Source organism: Nuphar pumila, chromosome 13 (assembly GCF_984573655.1).
Source record: "Nuphar pumila chromosome 13, dmNupPumi1.hap1.1, whole genome shotgun sequence".
In the NCBI taxonomy this organism is placed as follows: Eukaryota; Viridiplantae; Streptophyta; class Magnoliopsida; order Nymphaeales; family Nymphaeaceae; genus Nuphar; species Nuphar pumila.
Window position 1 is genome coordinate 71,784,540 of NC_143261.1, and position 15,061 is coordinate 71,799,600.

The 15,061-nt window shown below is 37.7% G+C and overlaps 2 protein-coding genes across 2 annotated transcripts; both read right to left on the reverse strand.

Annotated features, from left to right (window-relative positions):
* Positions 1 to 495: 495 nt before the first annotated feature.
* LOC149818674 (large ribosomal subunit protein eL20-like) lies at positions 496 to 7,327 on the reverse strand. Its single transcript, XM_089985088.1, has 4 exons — positions 7,233 to 7,327; positions 7,010 to 7,125; positions 6,105 to 6,168; positions 496 to 954 (listed from the first exon to the last, which is right to left on the reverse strand). Exons 1-4 carry the CDS (start codon positions 7,245 to 7,247, stop codon positions 613 to 615), a joined length of 537 nt encoding a protein of 178 aa, XP_089841214.1. The 5' UTR covers positions 7,248 to 7,327; the 3' UTR covers positions 496 to 612.
* A 6,127-nt stretch (positions 7,328 to 13,454) lies between these two features.
* On the reverse strand, positions 13,455 to 14,563 carry LOC149818675 (protein H2A.7-like). The gene is made up of 2 exons (XM_089985053.1): positions 14,286 to 14,563; positions 13,455 to 13,843 (listed from the first exon to the last, which is right to left on the reverse strand). Exons 1-2 carry the CDS (start codon positions 14,463 to 14,465, stop codon positions 13,637 to 13,639), a joined length of 387 nt encoding a protein of 128 aa, XP_089841179.1. The 5' UTR covers positions 14,466 to 14,563; the 3' UTR covers positions 13,455 to 13,636.
* Positions 14,564 to 15,061: the final 498 nt, after the last annotated feature.

Below are 15,061 nucleotides of genomic sequence, written 5' to 3' on the forward strand. Positions count from 1 at the left end.
TAAAATTTCACCACTCACAACAGACTCAAAACAAACTGTTGCAACATGTGACATGCTCACAACCAGGGTGGGTTCCAACATGTGCTCAGAAGTCAGAACAGTTTAAGAATTGCTGCAAAACATTGCCTTAAATAATTGATTGTGAGAACAATGCTCGACCGCAGTACACCTAAGGCACCGGCACTTCTTATTTTGCATGCAGACATACATATTGCCACAAAAATATGTCACGGATAACTATAATTCCAGAGATAAAGACAGCCAAACCATATAGAACTACTTTCAAAGTGATATCTTTGGTGGGAAGTGTAGTGGTGTCAACGCATCACCAAGTGATATCTTTGGTGAATGTTACTGAAACCAAAACAATCCAGCTATGTTCTTGAGATAAAATTAACAGGCTTTCCCAATTACTATATAATTTATGTCAAACATAATAACAATAATAAGAAACAAAAACTTTCACAGCCAAAATCCAGGATTTAAATGCTCACATAAAGAAAAAGTAGAGGCTCACTTTGCTAAAAGATGTCAGACCGTCTTTTCTAAGCATCTCCCACTGTTCAATCCAATTAATAAAAAAAACATACTAGAACCCCTCATCAATGAGAACTACATGAACAAGTTAGGCCTTGAGGCCTTGAAAGTGGTTTTCAGCTTCCTAGTAGGGGGTCTAACCTTCTTATAGACCAAAGGAAACTTGATCTTGGAATCGTGAAACTGCTTGGTGCCCTCCCTCTTGCAAAGCTTAGCAGGTACAGTAGCAGTTTTGATTATTTGAATGCATGGAAACCTTACTCGGTGTCGAGAAGCCATCTCATCATACATTTGCTCAACAGCACCATTGAGAGTGGTATCTCGGTATTCCTTGTACATGTTATGATACCCGGTCCTGCTCTGGTACCGAAGCCAAATGCCGTAGTTCTTAATCTTGGTGGGCCTTTTCTCAAAGATCTGCAGTCCAAGAAAGATTGTTCATACCGGAATCCAAACAATATAAAAATGGATAGACCAAAAGAAATACTTACATACAGAAAAACAGAAACATGATCCACCATATTGCAAAATAGCAACTGGAAAAAAAAAGAATAAACTTTGAAATGAAGCTCTGCCATGAAGCTTTGGAGACTGTCAGATCCAGTGTAAAGCAAAGTTATAAACACGCGAGAAAGAGAGAAAAAAGAATAAGTCTTGGAACCAAGCTCCACCATCAAGGTGCTGTCAACACACACAAACCACCTTATCCTGTCATTCCTTAATCAACCCCACCAACCTTAGTGATTGCAGCTGTCATTTATAGATCTCCAAAAGACCCATGTATACCATTTCTACTTCCAAAATTGTTACCCATTGTCTTTAGAAAATGGTTTTTCCAGAAATTATGTTTTCCACTCGTTGAAACTCATTTCTTCTGGTTCAATCCAGCCAATGGTGGTGAGATTAAGTAGACATCTGATCAGATACTGCCTCAATACAAATGTAGCTTGAATATTTTCACAAGTCGGCCAGATCTAGCTAGTTTCTTTTACACAATCCTAGTTCTGACAATTATATTTTTACAGACATATCTAACCAGGTCTGGCCGGCTTTGATGCCATAAAGGATAAAGTGTAATTTTGCAGTTCTCGGGCTTTTAATGCAAATTTATCAACTAAGATGCAGCTATCTATAGACAAATTCTCAAGATCCACCTTGGATGATTTACATACATAGTTTCATTGAAATTGAACTAGATTACATAATTATAGAAAATAAACATACATGCATCCACACCATTAAAAAATGGAGACTTTGGTTTTCCCAACAGATGTCACTGATGAGGGACCCAGTTGCATGCCTCTTCCATGACTTATAGCTTCAGGACATTTTTGTTAGAATGCTCCAAAGAAGAAATTGGCAGAAGTGAGAAGGTACACAGAGATTTTATGCATGCAACATGGCACAGGGTAGAAGAAAAGGATACGAAGATGATGGCCTAAGTACGATAAGCGATCAGAAGCAAGTGATGCATAGAGACAACTCCAAGATGACTGAAGCAGATAACACTATTTTAATGATTATATTGAGGCAACATCACTTCAAAAGATATTTAGAATTACCATATTATCGGTAGAAACTTTCTATTTAATAAAAAACATGTACACTATGACATAAATGCTACAGAAACATACTTTTTGTTGATTATGCAAGCATAAACAAGACATTTATGTCAATATTGGAAATGGTACAACTAGGATGCATTATCTTGTGATGTGTATTTCTCAAATGGTAATCCTTATTCAAATGTGTGTGTAAATGGATGCTCCACACTATGAAAAGGATCAGCGCCGGGACATATGTAGTCAATAAAGCAGCACATAGGCTTCTCACAAAACATGGCCTAGAAACCCAACAAATGCAGCACTTCAAAATAAACATTCTAAAAAGCTTAAAATAATAACATTTTTTTAGCATATAAATAAGTGTAATATATTCTTTTTAGTTCCCTGCTAGGTCTGGCTTGGGGCTGGTTGTAATTTCAATTGTACATATTGGAACCACTAAACACCTGTATCGTTTTAGAAAGTGTGCGCTCTCTATTGATTAGCCATTGAGTAATATTCCACCCCTTTTCATTTAACAAAATATAGAGACATTCTTCCAAGAATTGTCACAATGTGCATCTCACCACTGACCAATAGAAGATTCATTTTGGTTATGCTCGGAACAAATGTCCCATGTCCCACAACACAAATAATCAATAGACAAATGAAACGCATTTTAGAGCAAGCTGCAGGCACATGTCATACTCCAAACCAATGTTGTAACTATCATATGATACGGTACGATACATATCGTAACTATGGTCTAACGTGATACGATACACACTCGTATCGTGATATGAGTATATCGTATCTATATCGGCTGTATCGTCCAATACAATCCTATATCGTACCGTATCATATGATACAGGGTGTATTGTACAATACGTGTGTGACGCACATTAAAAGGGGCGAAACTCAACTTTTTTAAATTTTGAGTTTTAAAGACCTCCCTAGGGCCGACACTCTCATTTGTGTAAAGGCTTTTAGAGGCGAACTCACTCACCCGAAGAGGCGTGAGAACAATTTGGGGGCCAATTCATGCCAAGAGAGAGGGATTTTGTGGCATGTTCTTACTTGCAAGATATTTAATATTTTTCATTGTTCTTGTGAGATATGCATGCAATATTATCTATATTAGTTGATGTTTGAAGATGTTTTATGCAGCTCATAGAGATATAAATGATTCATATGTGATTTTATAGTTGTATTTTGTGCAATTCATCATTGTTTCATGTGTCATGATTTTTTTACAATTTTTGTTATTTTTCTGATTTTTCTTGTTTTTAAAAAATTTTGGAAAAAAATTTATTAAAAAATTATGATTTTTTATAATGCGCTACGATATGTATCAAGCTTTGGGCCCGACCGATACAGGTAACAATACGCTACTTACAACTTTGCTCCAAACCACATGATTTCTAAAACTACTATTCTACAGCTTTTTGCAACTGGGAATCTAAATTACAACATCGCCATTGAGCTACACCAACCCCTCCAAATATTCTAAGACTCACAAATGCATGCACATAGAAGATAATACCCAGTCAAACACTGATGCATAATGATATTACATCATTTTCTCTCCCCACTATTGAAAATCAATTCATTTCATAAGAACAATCAACAGGAGGTTAAACCATGATGTGGGTTTGGTCCTAGGGGTTTCAAGGGTTTGGACACGGTTTAGGTCAAGGTCTAAATGGGCTAACTCGAGTAGACAGATCAGTTAGGTTCTGACAGGTTTGGGAAAAAATTCAGTTCTCCCCAACGGTGCAGCAAAAAAATCCCAAATTTTGTGGGATGCTTCCAAACATCCTAAGGAAGGTTCGGACCAAATTCGAGGGCTAGAGGACACAGGAACAAGGAGATGCAGATTTTTTAAGTTGCAGAAAAATTCAGGATTGGACAAGGACAGATTGGGTTTGGTACAGACAGACTTACTTATAAAATTGAATTCTATGTACTGTGAACTCAATAAATCGTGCAATTAAGAGGGTTGGTTAAGGACACACTGAGGAACACTGGGTCCAAAAATCAGATCCAGATTCATCACGGTTTGTGCTGGGAGATTTTTTGAAGCCTGATGGGTTTTTTGGGTTCTACAAAAATTAGGTGGGCTTACTGGAGACTGGAGATCGGGTGGGTTCACACTTACTTGGGTTATGGAAGCAGGCTTAGCTGACTTACTCAAACCTCGGTAACTCAATGGAGGGCTTCTACAGGAGGTTGGTTTAGCTTATTGAGGTCCGTTCCACCAGGCATTGGTTTAGGAAGGTAAGGACTCCCAAAATTCAGATTGGTCACACGTTCAGTTGATCGAACCTTGGGCTGCAGCCTAAGTCCAATGTGAGTGCACACAACCTACTAGAGGTTTGTTCACCAAAGAGAAGAAGTCAAAGGGATGAGCCCTGGAGAGAGAGAGAGAGAGAAGAGAGGGGGTGAGATTTAGAGATAGAGAGGGAGACGCCACTTAGAGAGAGAGAGAGAGAGATTGAGAAAGAATTTCAGAATTTCATTCAACCTACTTCAAAGCTAAAAACAAGGCCTACATATAGGCCTAGAGGGCCTCATAAACCCTTTACACAATTTACCAAAATAATTCAAATGCTCTACTAAATCTAGTTAAACATTCATGAACCTAGACTAAATCTAGATAAGCCCTCTTTGACTTGTCTATCTTCTTTCTTCCATCCCTAGGGCCTTATTAACCCAGCCAGCATGTCCTTCTATCAAATCCAAAAATAGGTAAAGACCCCCCCCCAGGTGGGTCCCAATGTGTGGGACCCACAAGCCAGCTGCCCAAATAATTGGATCCTTGGGTCTGGATCAATATGATATGTATCAAACCATAGCCTTCATAACGGCAAAAATAAATAAATCATCATCATCATGCCTTATCAAAATTACATGGTGGCCTCTTCCTTCTTATCCATAGTAATAGCTTTAGAAAACTACAACGTTATATCTCTAATTAAACCTCCTCCCAAGTCTTCCTTGGTCTTATTATTCAACTAATTCCTTCTATTTGTACCATCAACCTTTTCCATCGGTGCTATATAGATCGACATCCAACATGCCCAAACCATCTGACTCACATTCTTAATTTTATCTTTTACCAACATGCACCTCAAATGTCCTCAAATATTCTTTTTAATCTTACCATTTTTGTGTTACTCTGTGCATCTCAACATATGTCCATCTTAAAATGTGCATCTATCTAACATACACTCTCTCCTTATTGATTCTTAATTGGCCAACAGTCGGCACCAAATAAGAACGTTAGTCTTACAACAGATTATAAAACAACTGATTAATGGCATTAGTGATGTGTTCAGGCTTATCACAAAACATATATTACCAGCTTGTTGCCGCTTCATCCAACCAGCATGAATTCTACTAGTAATATGATATTTCCTAGACCTACTCTATCAACCTTAAAAACTGAAATGCAAGCATTGTTGTATTGCATGGTTTTGGATATTGATTATGACGTTTCCCTTACTAGAATTCTCATTAAATTTGCACTTGATAAAGAATGATACATAAATTCTCTTTCATAGTTTAATCAAAGTAAAAGAAAATAAATACCTCGACCACTCGCATTATTCATAATATTTGTCAGAATTTTTGCACTAAACAATTCATATCCATGAAAATATGAAGAAAAACTCAAATTGAATATGTAGAACATATCACTTCTCACAACAGTAATAGTTTAATCTTGTACCAGCTAAAAACAGAAACGATTGGTCAAATAGGTTAGGAAACCCAAAGCACCAATGCAAAACAAATTCATTCCAACTGCATAAATGAGAAGCTGACTAGTTGATCGCTTGTCTATAATTAATTAGCTTAATTGAATTGATTTCTTACTGTATTAAAAGGCGAAAGAACCCACTCTCACTAGTTAGATGGAGCTATCTCTTACTTGATAGATGAACTTCATCCAAGTGCAGAACAATGCACTTTGCTATGACAAAACAAAACTCTGACAAGCGACAACCACAAAAGAAGGCATACCTCATTAATTGAAAGTATTTGTCCATTGCTCTTCTTAACTTTCTTCAGCTTCCTCAAGAAGTACCTAAACCAAAATTCATTATCTTTAAACCAATTAAAGAGGAAAATAAAAAATGATTATTAATGAGACCAAAAAAACAAGGGAAAATTCATTGTAACTTTTTACAGCTTCCTTGGAAAAAATAAAAACCATTATCAACCAATTAAGGAGGGAAAGAAACAGCTACACTTGAAATGGGTAAGAATATTCTTTCACAAATAAAGGATGAATCAGGTGGGTTTTGATACTTCGACTTAAATTTTCATTGAGTTGAATTCCCCTGGCAATCAAATGACTGAACTTACGAAATCTTGTTAGATGTGTTAAAGCTCTTTAAAAAAAATTACTCCCACTCCCACCTATTTGGGTCAGAGTATAAAATCGAGAATTTGGGAATTTCATTAACAAATTTTGCTGGAAAGCAAATTCCATGTTTTAAAACAACTCAAAAACAGGAAATGCAATCTCGGTAAGGATTTAAACGATGGAATTCACAATTGAGCTGATCCAAACTGCTCTTTTAGTAAGCCCGATTAAACCAACCATCGAATCCGAAATCCGATGAAATGAAACATCGCCATATTGTGGACAGACGAAGAAAGGGTTCAACTGAATGCAAGAAGCTGCAACTCATATTTTTCGCAATTGAGTAGATGCTTTCGACAAGTCCGAGCGATTTTTCGCAAGCGTAAATCAAGGGGAAACAAACCAGACTTGTCAACACCACTTATCCAGACACACCCACATTGGAACCAGGACGCGAAGGGATGAAAGCTAACATACTTCAAGCTTTTCAGAGAAAGAACACCCACTAGAAAGAAAAGGAAGAAGAAAAAGAGATCAAGGTGTTAAGGGGTCTCTGTACCAAAACTTGGATTTGGCCCGGACCTCGTTGGTGGCCCATAGTTTCATCCTATAGATCTTGGGGTGCTCATCCGTCGGAGTGGGAAGTCCACGCCCAACAACCTGGTACTGATGGAACTGAAACAGCCACACCAATCAAACAGGAATCAATTCCTCTAGTTTTTCCTCCCTTCTCTAAGAATGGAGTAAAAAAACAAGAGAGAGAGGAGGCAAGAAACCCTAACCCTGAATTTCACCATATCTCCGAGGATGACCACCTTAGAGGAGGCTTAGCGCTTTGCTTATCTGCTGCTGCACTCTCTGCACTCTGCACGCTACTGGAGGTTTTTAGGGTTACAAAAACTGAGTTCTATTTGGATCGGGTCTTGGTTAGAGACAAACCGTCTCATTGATAGAGAGCCGGTTTTAAGGATGTCAACGGGTCAGGTTTAATACGGACCCGACCCGTACCAAACCCTAGAGGGTCATGGTTTGGTGATAAAGAAGGTCTGAATAAAATTGGGTCATATATAAATGATCCAATTAGTATATGGAGCCAGGTATGGTTTGTGAAATTTCATACCAAACCCAAACCCAGGTCCGACCTAAGTTTCAATTAAGACCCTTGATTTTTTAATGTAAAAATGATAAAAATAAATAAATTTTATTATTTTACCGAGTATAGATCGGGTTTGGTTCATGTAATCCTTATAGGTCCTCGGTATGGTTTTTTAATGTAAAAAAATTTAATTATTTCCTATAATTTACTTTAATTTTCTTTTTCAGCTAATTCCTAGTTTGTTAGATTTTCACCACGATCTCAAGAATTCGAGCCAAACAATAGGGGTTAACAATATGATAATTTTGATTTATTTCAACACAATAAATTTATTTTGAACCCCACAATTGCTTCTATATATGCAACATAGTCAAGTGAATAGAATATCATATGACTTTAGTTCAAAATTCAGACATTTGCAACAGCTTTGAACATTATGTCTCGACCAAAAAAAATTTGACCAAAAATTTATGTCTCGACCTGAATAAATGTGGGTTAAGTTTAGGATATAATTTTGTATGGAAATCTGATCAATTTGTATGTACTTTTATTGTATTATAATTTTTAAATGACATTTAAATTATGGGAGGTTGGTTTGGGTTCATTTTTTCTGACCTGGCATAATTCGGGTCAAGTACCAGAACCCAACTTGTTGATTTTTCTCTCCCTTGAAAGCAAACTCGGGTTAGGCAAACCCCTATTAATGTATTAGCACTTGGTGGATCTGTATTTTTTTTAAATAAATTTGAAATGTATTTTGAAGACTGTTTTAAACTGGATCCGGTTTGTTTTAGTGATAATGTAACGCCTTAAAATTTTAACCTGTAAATATGCTTAAAATATCTCATAAATATTTTATTTAAACCCTTTAGCTAACTCAACATAGGACTGGATTCATTTACTATAATAAATTTGAGTCTAGGTCCAAACCCTAGTTCAGGCTCAATCAAGAAACTGAAATCTAAGATAGAAATGAGATAATTCAATTCATGAACCAAACTAAATCATTCATTAAACGAATGAATTGTTTATAAACATTGGAGTTTAATTAAGGCCCGCATTATTATTAATAAAAATAACAAGCCTTAATAATCATTGACTGTTTTTTCAAAATAAATTTCAAGAATAAAATAGTTGGTTCTTGGCACTGCATGTAACATCACACCGTCGATTCAGTTCATTTACTCATTATCTGAATGTTATGATATAGGGGTCAGACTCATCGAGTCTTAGTGGGAACAAAATAATATTGTATGTATATACATAACAAAGTATACAAATAATCATACATCATTTCAGAATATATACAATGCATGGACAATTATAGCAATTAAATTCATGTTACCATTCCTGCGGGTAGGGGTGGCAAAACCTAACATGACCCGCCAACCCGCCTCTTAGGCGGGTTCGGGTTTGGCAAAAACCAACCCGTTTAATAAACGGGTCGACCCGCCTAACCTGTTTATTAAATGGGTCGGGTTCATGTTAGAGGTATGCCAACCCGCCAACCCGGCTGACCCGTTTAATAAACGGGTTAGGCGAGTGGGTCAACCCACCAACTTGACCCGCTAACCCATTTACCCGACCCAACCCATTTATTAAGCGGGTTGGCGGGTCGTGTCGAGTTACCTGTTTAATAAACGGGCCAGGTTCGTGTTTGCCACAGTCGACCCGTTTAATAAACGGGTTGGGTTCGGGTTGAGGTATGTTGACCCGCTAACCCGACCCAATTGTCACCCCTACTTGCGAGCAGTGTTGTGAGAGGCGTACGCCTCAGTACCTGAAGCGTACGCCTCAGAGGCGAGACGCACGCTCAAGGTACTGAGGCGTTGCTGTGATGCGCCCCTCATCAACCTCCGACCAGTTGTGACCACCGACCACCGGAGTTGCTGTGCTGCAGCTGCTGCTCAGTCTTCTCCGACCACCGGACGACCGACATATCCCTCGCTTCCGTACCAGCTGGGCGCGTGGTCCTTCTCTTACTGCCTCCCCTCCCACCGCTTCACTTCCATTCCAGTTGTGAGAGGCGTACGCCTCACTACCTGAGGCGTACGCCTCACTACCTGAGGCGTACGCCTCAGAGGCGAAGCGCAGGCTCAACGCCTCGCTTCGCCTCATCGCATTTAACAACCTTGCCTGCGAGTACTCACAAGACAAGTCTCAAATAAAAGAAAACTATTCAGGGTTTATTATGTCATGTATATTAATGACACGATTGACTTAATGAAACAAATTCATTGTGGGTGGTTCACGATCGAGAGAAATCTCATCAGTGGCAGCACACATAGAATATCCTAACTACTTCTGCAAAAGACATGGACATACCATGTAAGACAATATTGGTATTTTGGCCTCCTAACTTCGAAGACTAGAGATCAAATAAGTTTTTTTCCTCGAAAAAATTTATAATGGTCTATCGGATTGTGTGCCACCTACCCTCTCTATGGTAAGCCCGAATTAAATGGGTTATTATGTTCTTTTTATTAAGAGTAAGGATTATATGCATTTTTATACATGTGCCATTTACCATTCTGTCATTCATGGCCAATTTGCATAAATACCTCCACCTCTGCTCTAGGGTAACTTTTTATATTGTCTTTCATAGCAAGAGCATTATACTGCTCACTCATGACAATTATACAGTTTATTAACACATTCATGTTGATTAATGGTACCCTTAAATCAATTGAGCATTTATGTGTGCATGTATATTTTTTATAACTTCATGTACTTGTAACATCACAGCAGTTCTTTTTAACCATTTGATCATTCATGTTTTTTTGAGCACTCATATATGCATGCATGTTTTTTTGAGCACTCATATATGCATGCATGTTTTCATAATTTTTTTTACTATGACACCACATGTCATGTTTTTTTTGGCATACCTTGTACATTATCAGCATATGTCATATATCATAACATCATGTTGCACACATTATAACACTATGACATAATTTAAATCTATATTTAAAAAGATTTTTCAAAAAATATTGCACAAGCACACTGCCTCAATAAGGTCACATATTATTTATGGGTATATCACATTCATCAGGTTCACTTACCATCACATATCCATCTGGTTCACTTTTGGAATCATCTCATGAATTCAACAAAATAATTCACTAACTCAAAACTGATAACACAAAAATTTATTTGTCATTAGAAATCCTATCATAAATTATAGAGAACGGTTTAAGATCTCGGGAGGCTCTTAAACATGTTAAATACACACCCTAAAAAACAAGACCTTAACTCATTACATAATAGGATATGCATAATTCTATGCTTAAATTGCATATGATGATGTAGTATTACATATAAAAATTTGTGATCCATTGGTTTGTATTTCATGTTTTGTTACTTGAAACCTAATAATGGTTTGCAGAATTATACTAAGACATTATGTGTCTCAAGCTTCTTTACTTTATGCACTCCTGACCCACATGAGTAGGCAGGGAGAAGGCGTTGTACATGGGGGGACTTAGGGGTATTTTTGAAATTGATTGCTTCTGAGTTGTTATAAATTTTGGGTTGTAAACTCCTATAATTTCATTTAATAAAATGAATGAAATTGTTTAATAAATTTGAACTGTGAATGGTTTGACTTGAAATTTGTGATGTGTCTGAGATTGGGGTAGCTTTGAAAAAATTTGAAAAGACTTATGTTGTGTTTGAAAGGAATTAGAATAAGGAATTAAAAAAAAATCCCCCTCAATTTTTGGGTAAGGTCGTTACATTGAGGGTCCTCTCCAATCTGATTTTTGAAAATCTCTACATTCACCACATACTGCAGACGAAGCATGTACTCCAATAATAGTTTGCTGATATATAATATATTACTTTAAAAAGCATAAGCAACCGTATGTGAGATTTTGGGAAATATATCTTAAAAGTGCACACATTTTCACAAACAATCGAGATTATATTGGCTTTGTTTCTAGCTTAGCTTTGGTCATCGCCTCTCCTGCATTACAAGATTGCGTTGTGAGTCGCAACAATGACAAGTCGACGAAATGGCTTCAATCGGGGCAACGTTTAATTTTTGGATCTTTCTGCAGTTTGTAGTTTGCCTCCACAAAAATTAGTGGCTCTATGAAAACATCCCTAAAGGTTCCAACAACAAAAAAATGTCATTAGTGACAGTCTGCGACCGTTCTTAAATGCTGTAATAACTCAAAATTAGCCTGTGCCACTGATCGCATTTATGATCAGCAGTGCACGCTGGTCCGAAGTAACATCGTGAGAGGGAGGAACAAGCGAAATTGGTTTTGCTAACACTTTGTTTTTTCACAATTCTAACCTTATAGACGTGTTTGACATGGTCGATTTTCTAGGGATCGAATCTTACATCAGGTTTATTAATCAAACGAAACTATTTTTTGAACCTCACAAAATTTTGAAGATTTTCAACCATTGATGTTTCAAACCCTATAAAAACCTACCTGTGTAAAAATTAAACAATCCAAGAGATAATCCAAGAAATCAATTTGGTCCGAAATTATAAGAAAAATAAAAACCATTTTGCAAATTTTATTTTGTAAGTTTTCATCACACACACACACACACACGCAGAGTGTGTGACTCTGTGTGCATACGGTATCAATGAGGTGAAATGATCTTATTGCTCGTGCTCTTAAGTGAATCTAACCTTTTAGATATGATTTACATGGACTCTTTAGTAAGGATCAACTTTTGAATCAACATAATCCAATGCATATATAGGCTGTTTTAGTGATTCAAGCATAAACGGTTATAAAAGCACTAATTTTTCATGGGTTAAAATGTATTCTTTTATGAAAAAAACCATGACGAGGGCCTTCCATTAAAAACAAAGTATATGGAAAAATATGGGCCTCCAATGAAATATGCTTAGGGTCTAAACTTCTCCTAACTCTCCCCCTGTCTGCAGGTCAGATTGAGTCAAAATAACTTGCACTTATGAGTTTTCACTCGTTGATACCATATGCACATCCACACTAGACTCTCTCTCTCTCTCTCTCTCTCTCTCTCTCTCTCTCTCTCTCTCTCTCTAAATGTGTGTGTGTGTGTGTGGAGAGAGAGAGAGAGAGTAGAGCATAGGTGCTTGAATATTAGGTATTTGTGCTTCATGGGTTTTTCGGATTTTCTGTTATCTTTTTTACAATTCTGACCCCATAAATGTGTTGGGCATGGTCGATTTACAAGAAATCCACCTCGATCGTATATTTTCAATGAAAAAATGGTATTTAGAGCCTCAAAATTTTACAAAGATTTTGAACTGTTGATTTTTCAAACCTTAAACTCATGTATTAGAATCAAACACTTGAAGAACTGATCTATAAAAAATCAAGTAAATAGATAAAAAATCAAAAAAAAAACTGAAAAATCCAAACACTTATCGCAAGGGCCTAATATTCAAGCACCTACTCTCTACTATACAAACGCATCACTCCTTGCAATCTTTCAATAATTTCCGAAAGATGTTTGTTGCTGATTTTGTGTCGCCTTATACTCATTTTCATGTAGTTTTCAATTGAACCTTCTTTTTTTCTTCGAATGAATGAACAGATGGTAGATACTATCACGAGTGCCTCACAATCAGGAGGCCTTTGATTGCTCACATACATAATTTGAATTTAAGATCCAACTTTTAGTTATACACCCCAGTTTTCCTGATCATGAAAAGTAGTGGTATATCTTGCAAAAAGATATTTTGAAATGAAACTGCTAAAATAAAGACCTAAAGTCAAATTCATAGTTAAAATTCATGAGGTACCATTTTTAACTGCAGGTTTGTAAATATGCGTTTAGGCTTTCTAAAATACAATAGTTCTTGTAACATTATCCAGAAGGTTCTACGCCAAAAATCTTCTATCAAGATCCTCGCGCACACACAGAAGAAGGAAAAAATGTGGGTGGGTCATAGTTTTAAGAGCGTAGCGTTGGAATTCATTAGCGAAAGAACTATACAATGCCCATAAACCTTTCAGAACTCCATGTCGAGAACTCAGGCACAAGAACAAACAGGAAAAACCAAAAACGCAACCAAATATTAAGAAGAATTTTCAACGGTAGCAGCAAGAAAAGATCGTGCAGAATCAAGACTGATTAATCGTCAGAAAGAGTCTTTCCCGTAGCGGTCTTCTTGGGAAGGAGAACGTTGTGGATGTTGGGGAGGACCCCACCGCTGGCGATGGTAACGGTGCCCAAGAGCCGAGTCAGCTCCTCGTCGTTCCGAACAGCCAGCTGGATGTGTCTCGGAACGATCCGAGACTTCTTGTTGTCCCTCGCAGCGTTCCCCGCCAACTCAAGTACCTAAAATTTCAACAAAAAATAAAAAAAAATTACGGTCTCACAGGATATCAAGATTTCAAGAACAATAAACGAATATCACAGTTAAAGCACAACAACACCGTTCCGAACTAAACCTTATCACTTACGATTCTTCCAGAAATCAGAGAGAGAGATCTGAACCAAACCCGAAATGCAATTTCCACACCCAAATTTTGCATAATTAATAAGCTGACGAAAAAATGAAAAATCTAAGGGAGAATTCGAACCAGGATCCTACTTGCTAAAGAAATCCAGCACAAATTCTTCATAAAAACCAGAAAGAAAACGAAAAACGGATCAAATCACGATCGTAGAACGGAAGAAACTTTCGATCTGTCTACGGAAGCCTAAACCCTGAAAATTCTGCATAAGCATAGAAGGATACGAACAAAGGAGGAAAAGGAAGAGGAGAAGTAGGACATACCTCAGCAGCGAGGTACTCGAGGACGGCGGAAATGTAGACGGGGGCGCCCGCACCGACTCGCTCCGCATACTTGCCCGTCTTGAGAAACCGAGCGACTCGGCCGACGGGGAATTGCAGCCCGGCCTTCGAGCTCCGAGACACCGCCTTCTTCCCCTCCGATGCCTTGCCTCTACCCGCCATCGATGGCAGCTATTGCGAGAAGAAAGAGAGTGCTTTGTGCAAAAACGTTGAGAGAGCAGCGAGAGATCGTTGAACGAAAGAGAGGGCGCGAAGGATTTGAAATTTCGGAGAGGCGTCTTCCGTCTTTATAGCATCAGCGTTCCAAACTTTATCGATCTGGCGAATGAGAACCAAGCACACGGATTGCTGACATGGAGTCGCACGATTGATAGTAATGAACGGTCTGATGTTTTCCCGGACTGAAGCGGAAAACGACAGACAAGGTTTTATTCGTTGCGGGAGCGATCATATGGCTTTATGTGCGGATGAATAATGGCTGTTGAATTTAGAGGATTGACGGATTGGATTAAGGGTCTGCTGCCTTCTGTTCCTTTCATATAAGAAAAAGGCCTCTGAAACTTGCTTAATTACTAAGATGCCACTTTAATCAAGTAAGACAAAGGGTGGGTCGGGTAAGGGTTCACCGGACCCGCCCATATAAGTATTAACCAGGTTCGAGTTTGGGTTCTGCTGGGCAACGAAAATATAATCCCTTAATTTGGATTTTATGTCACAAATTTGGGTAGAGTTAGGGTTTTTTGTAATTATTAAATAAA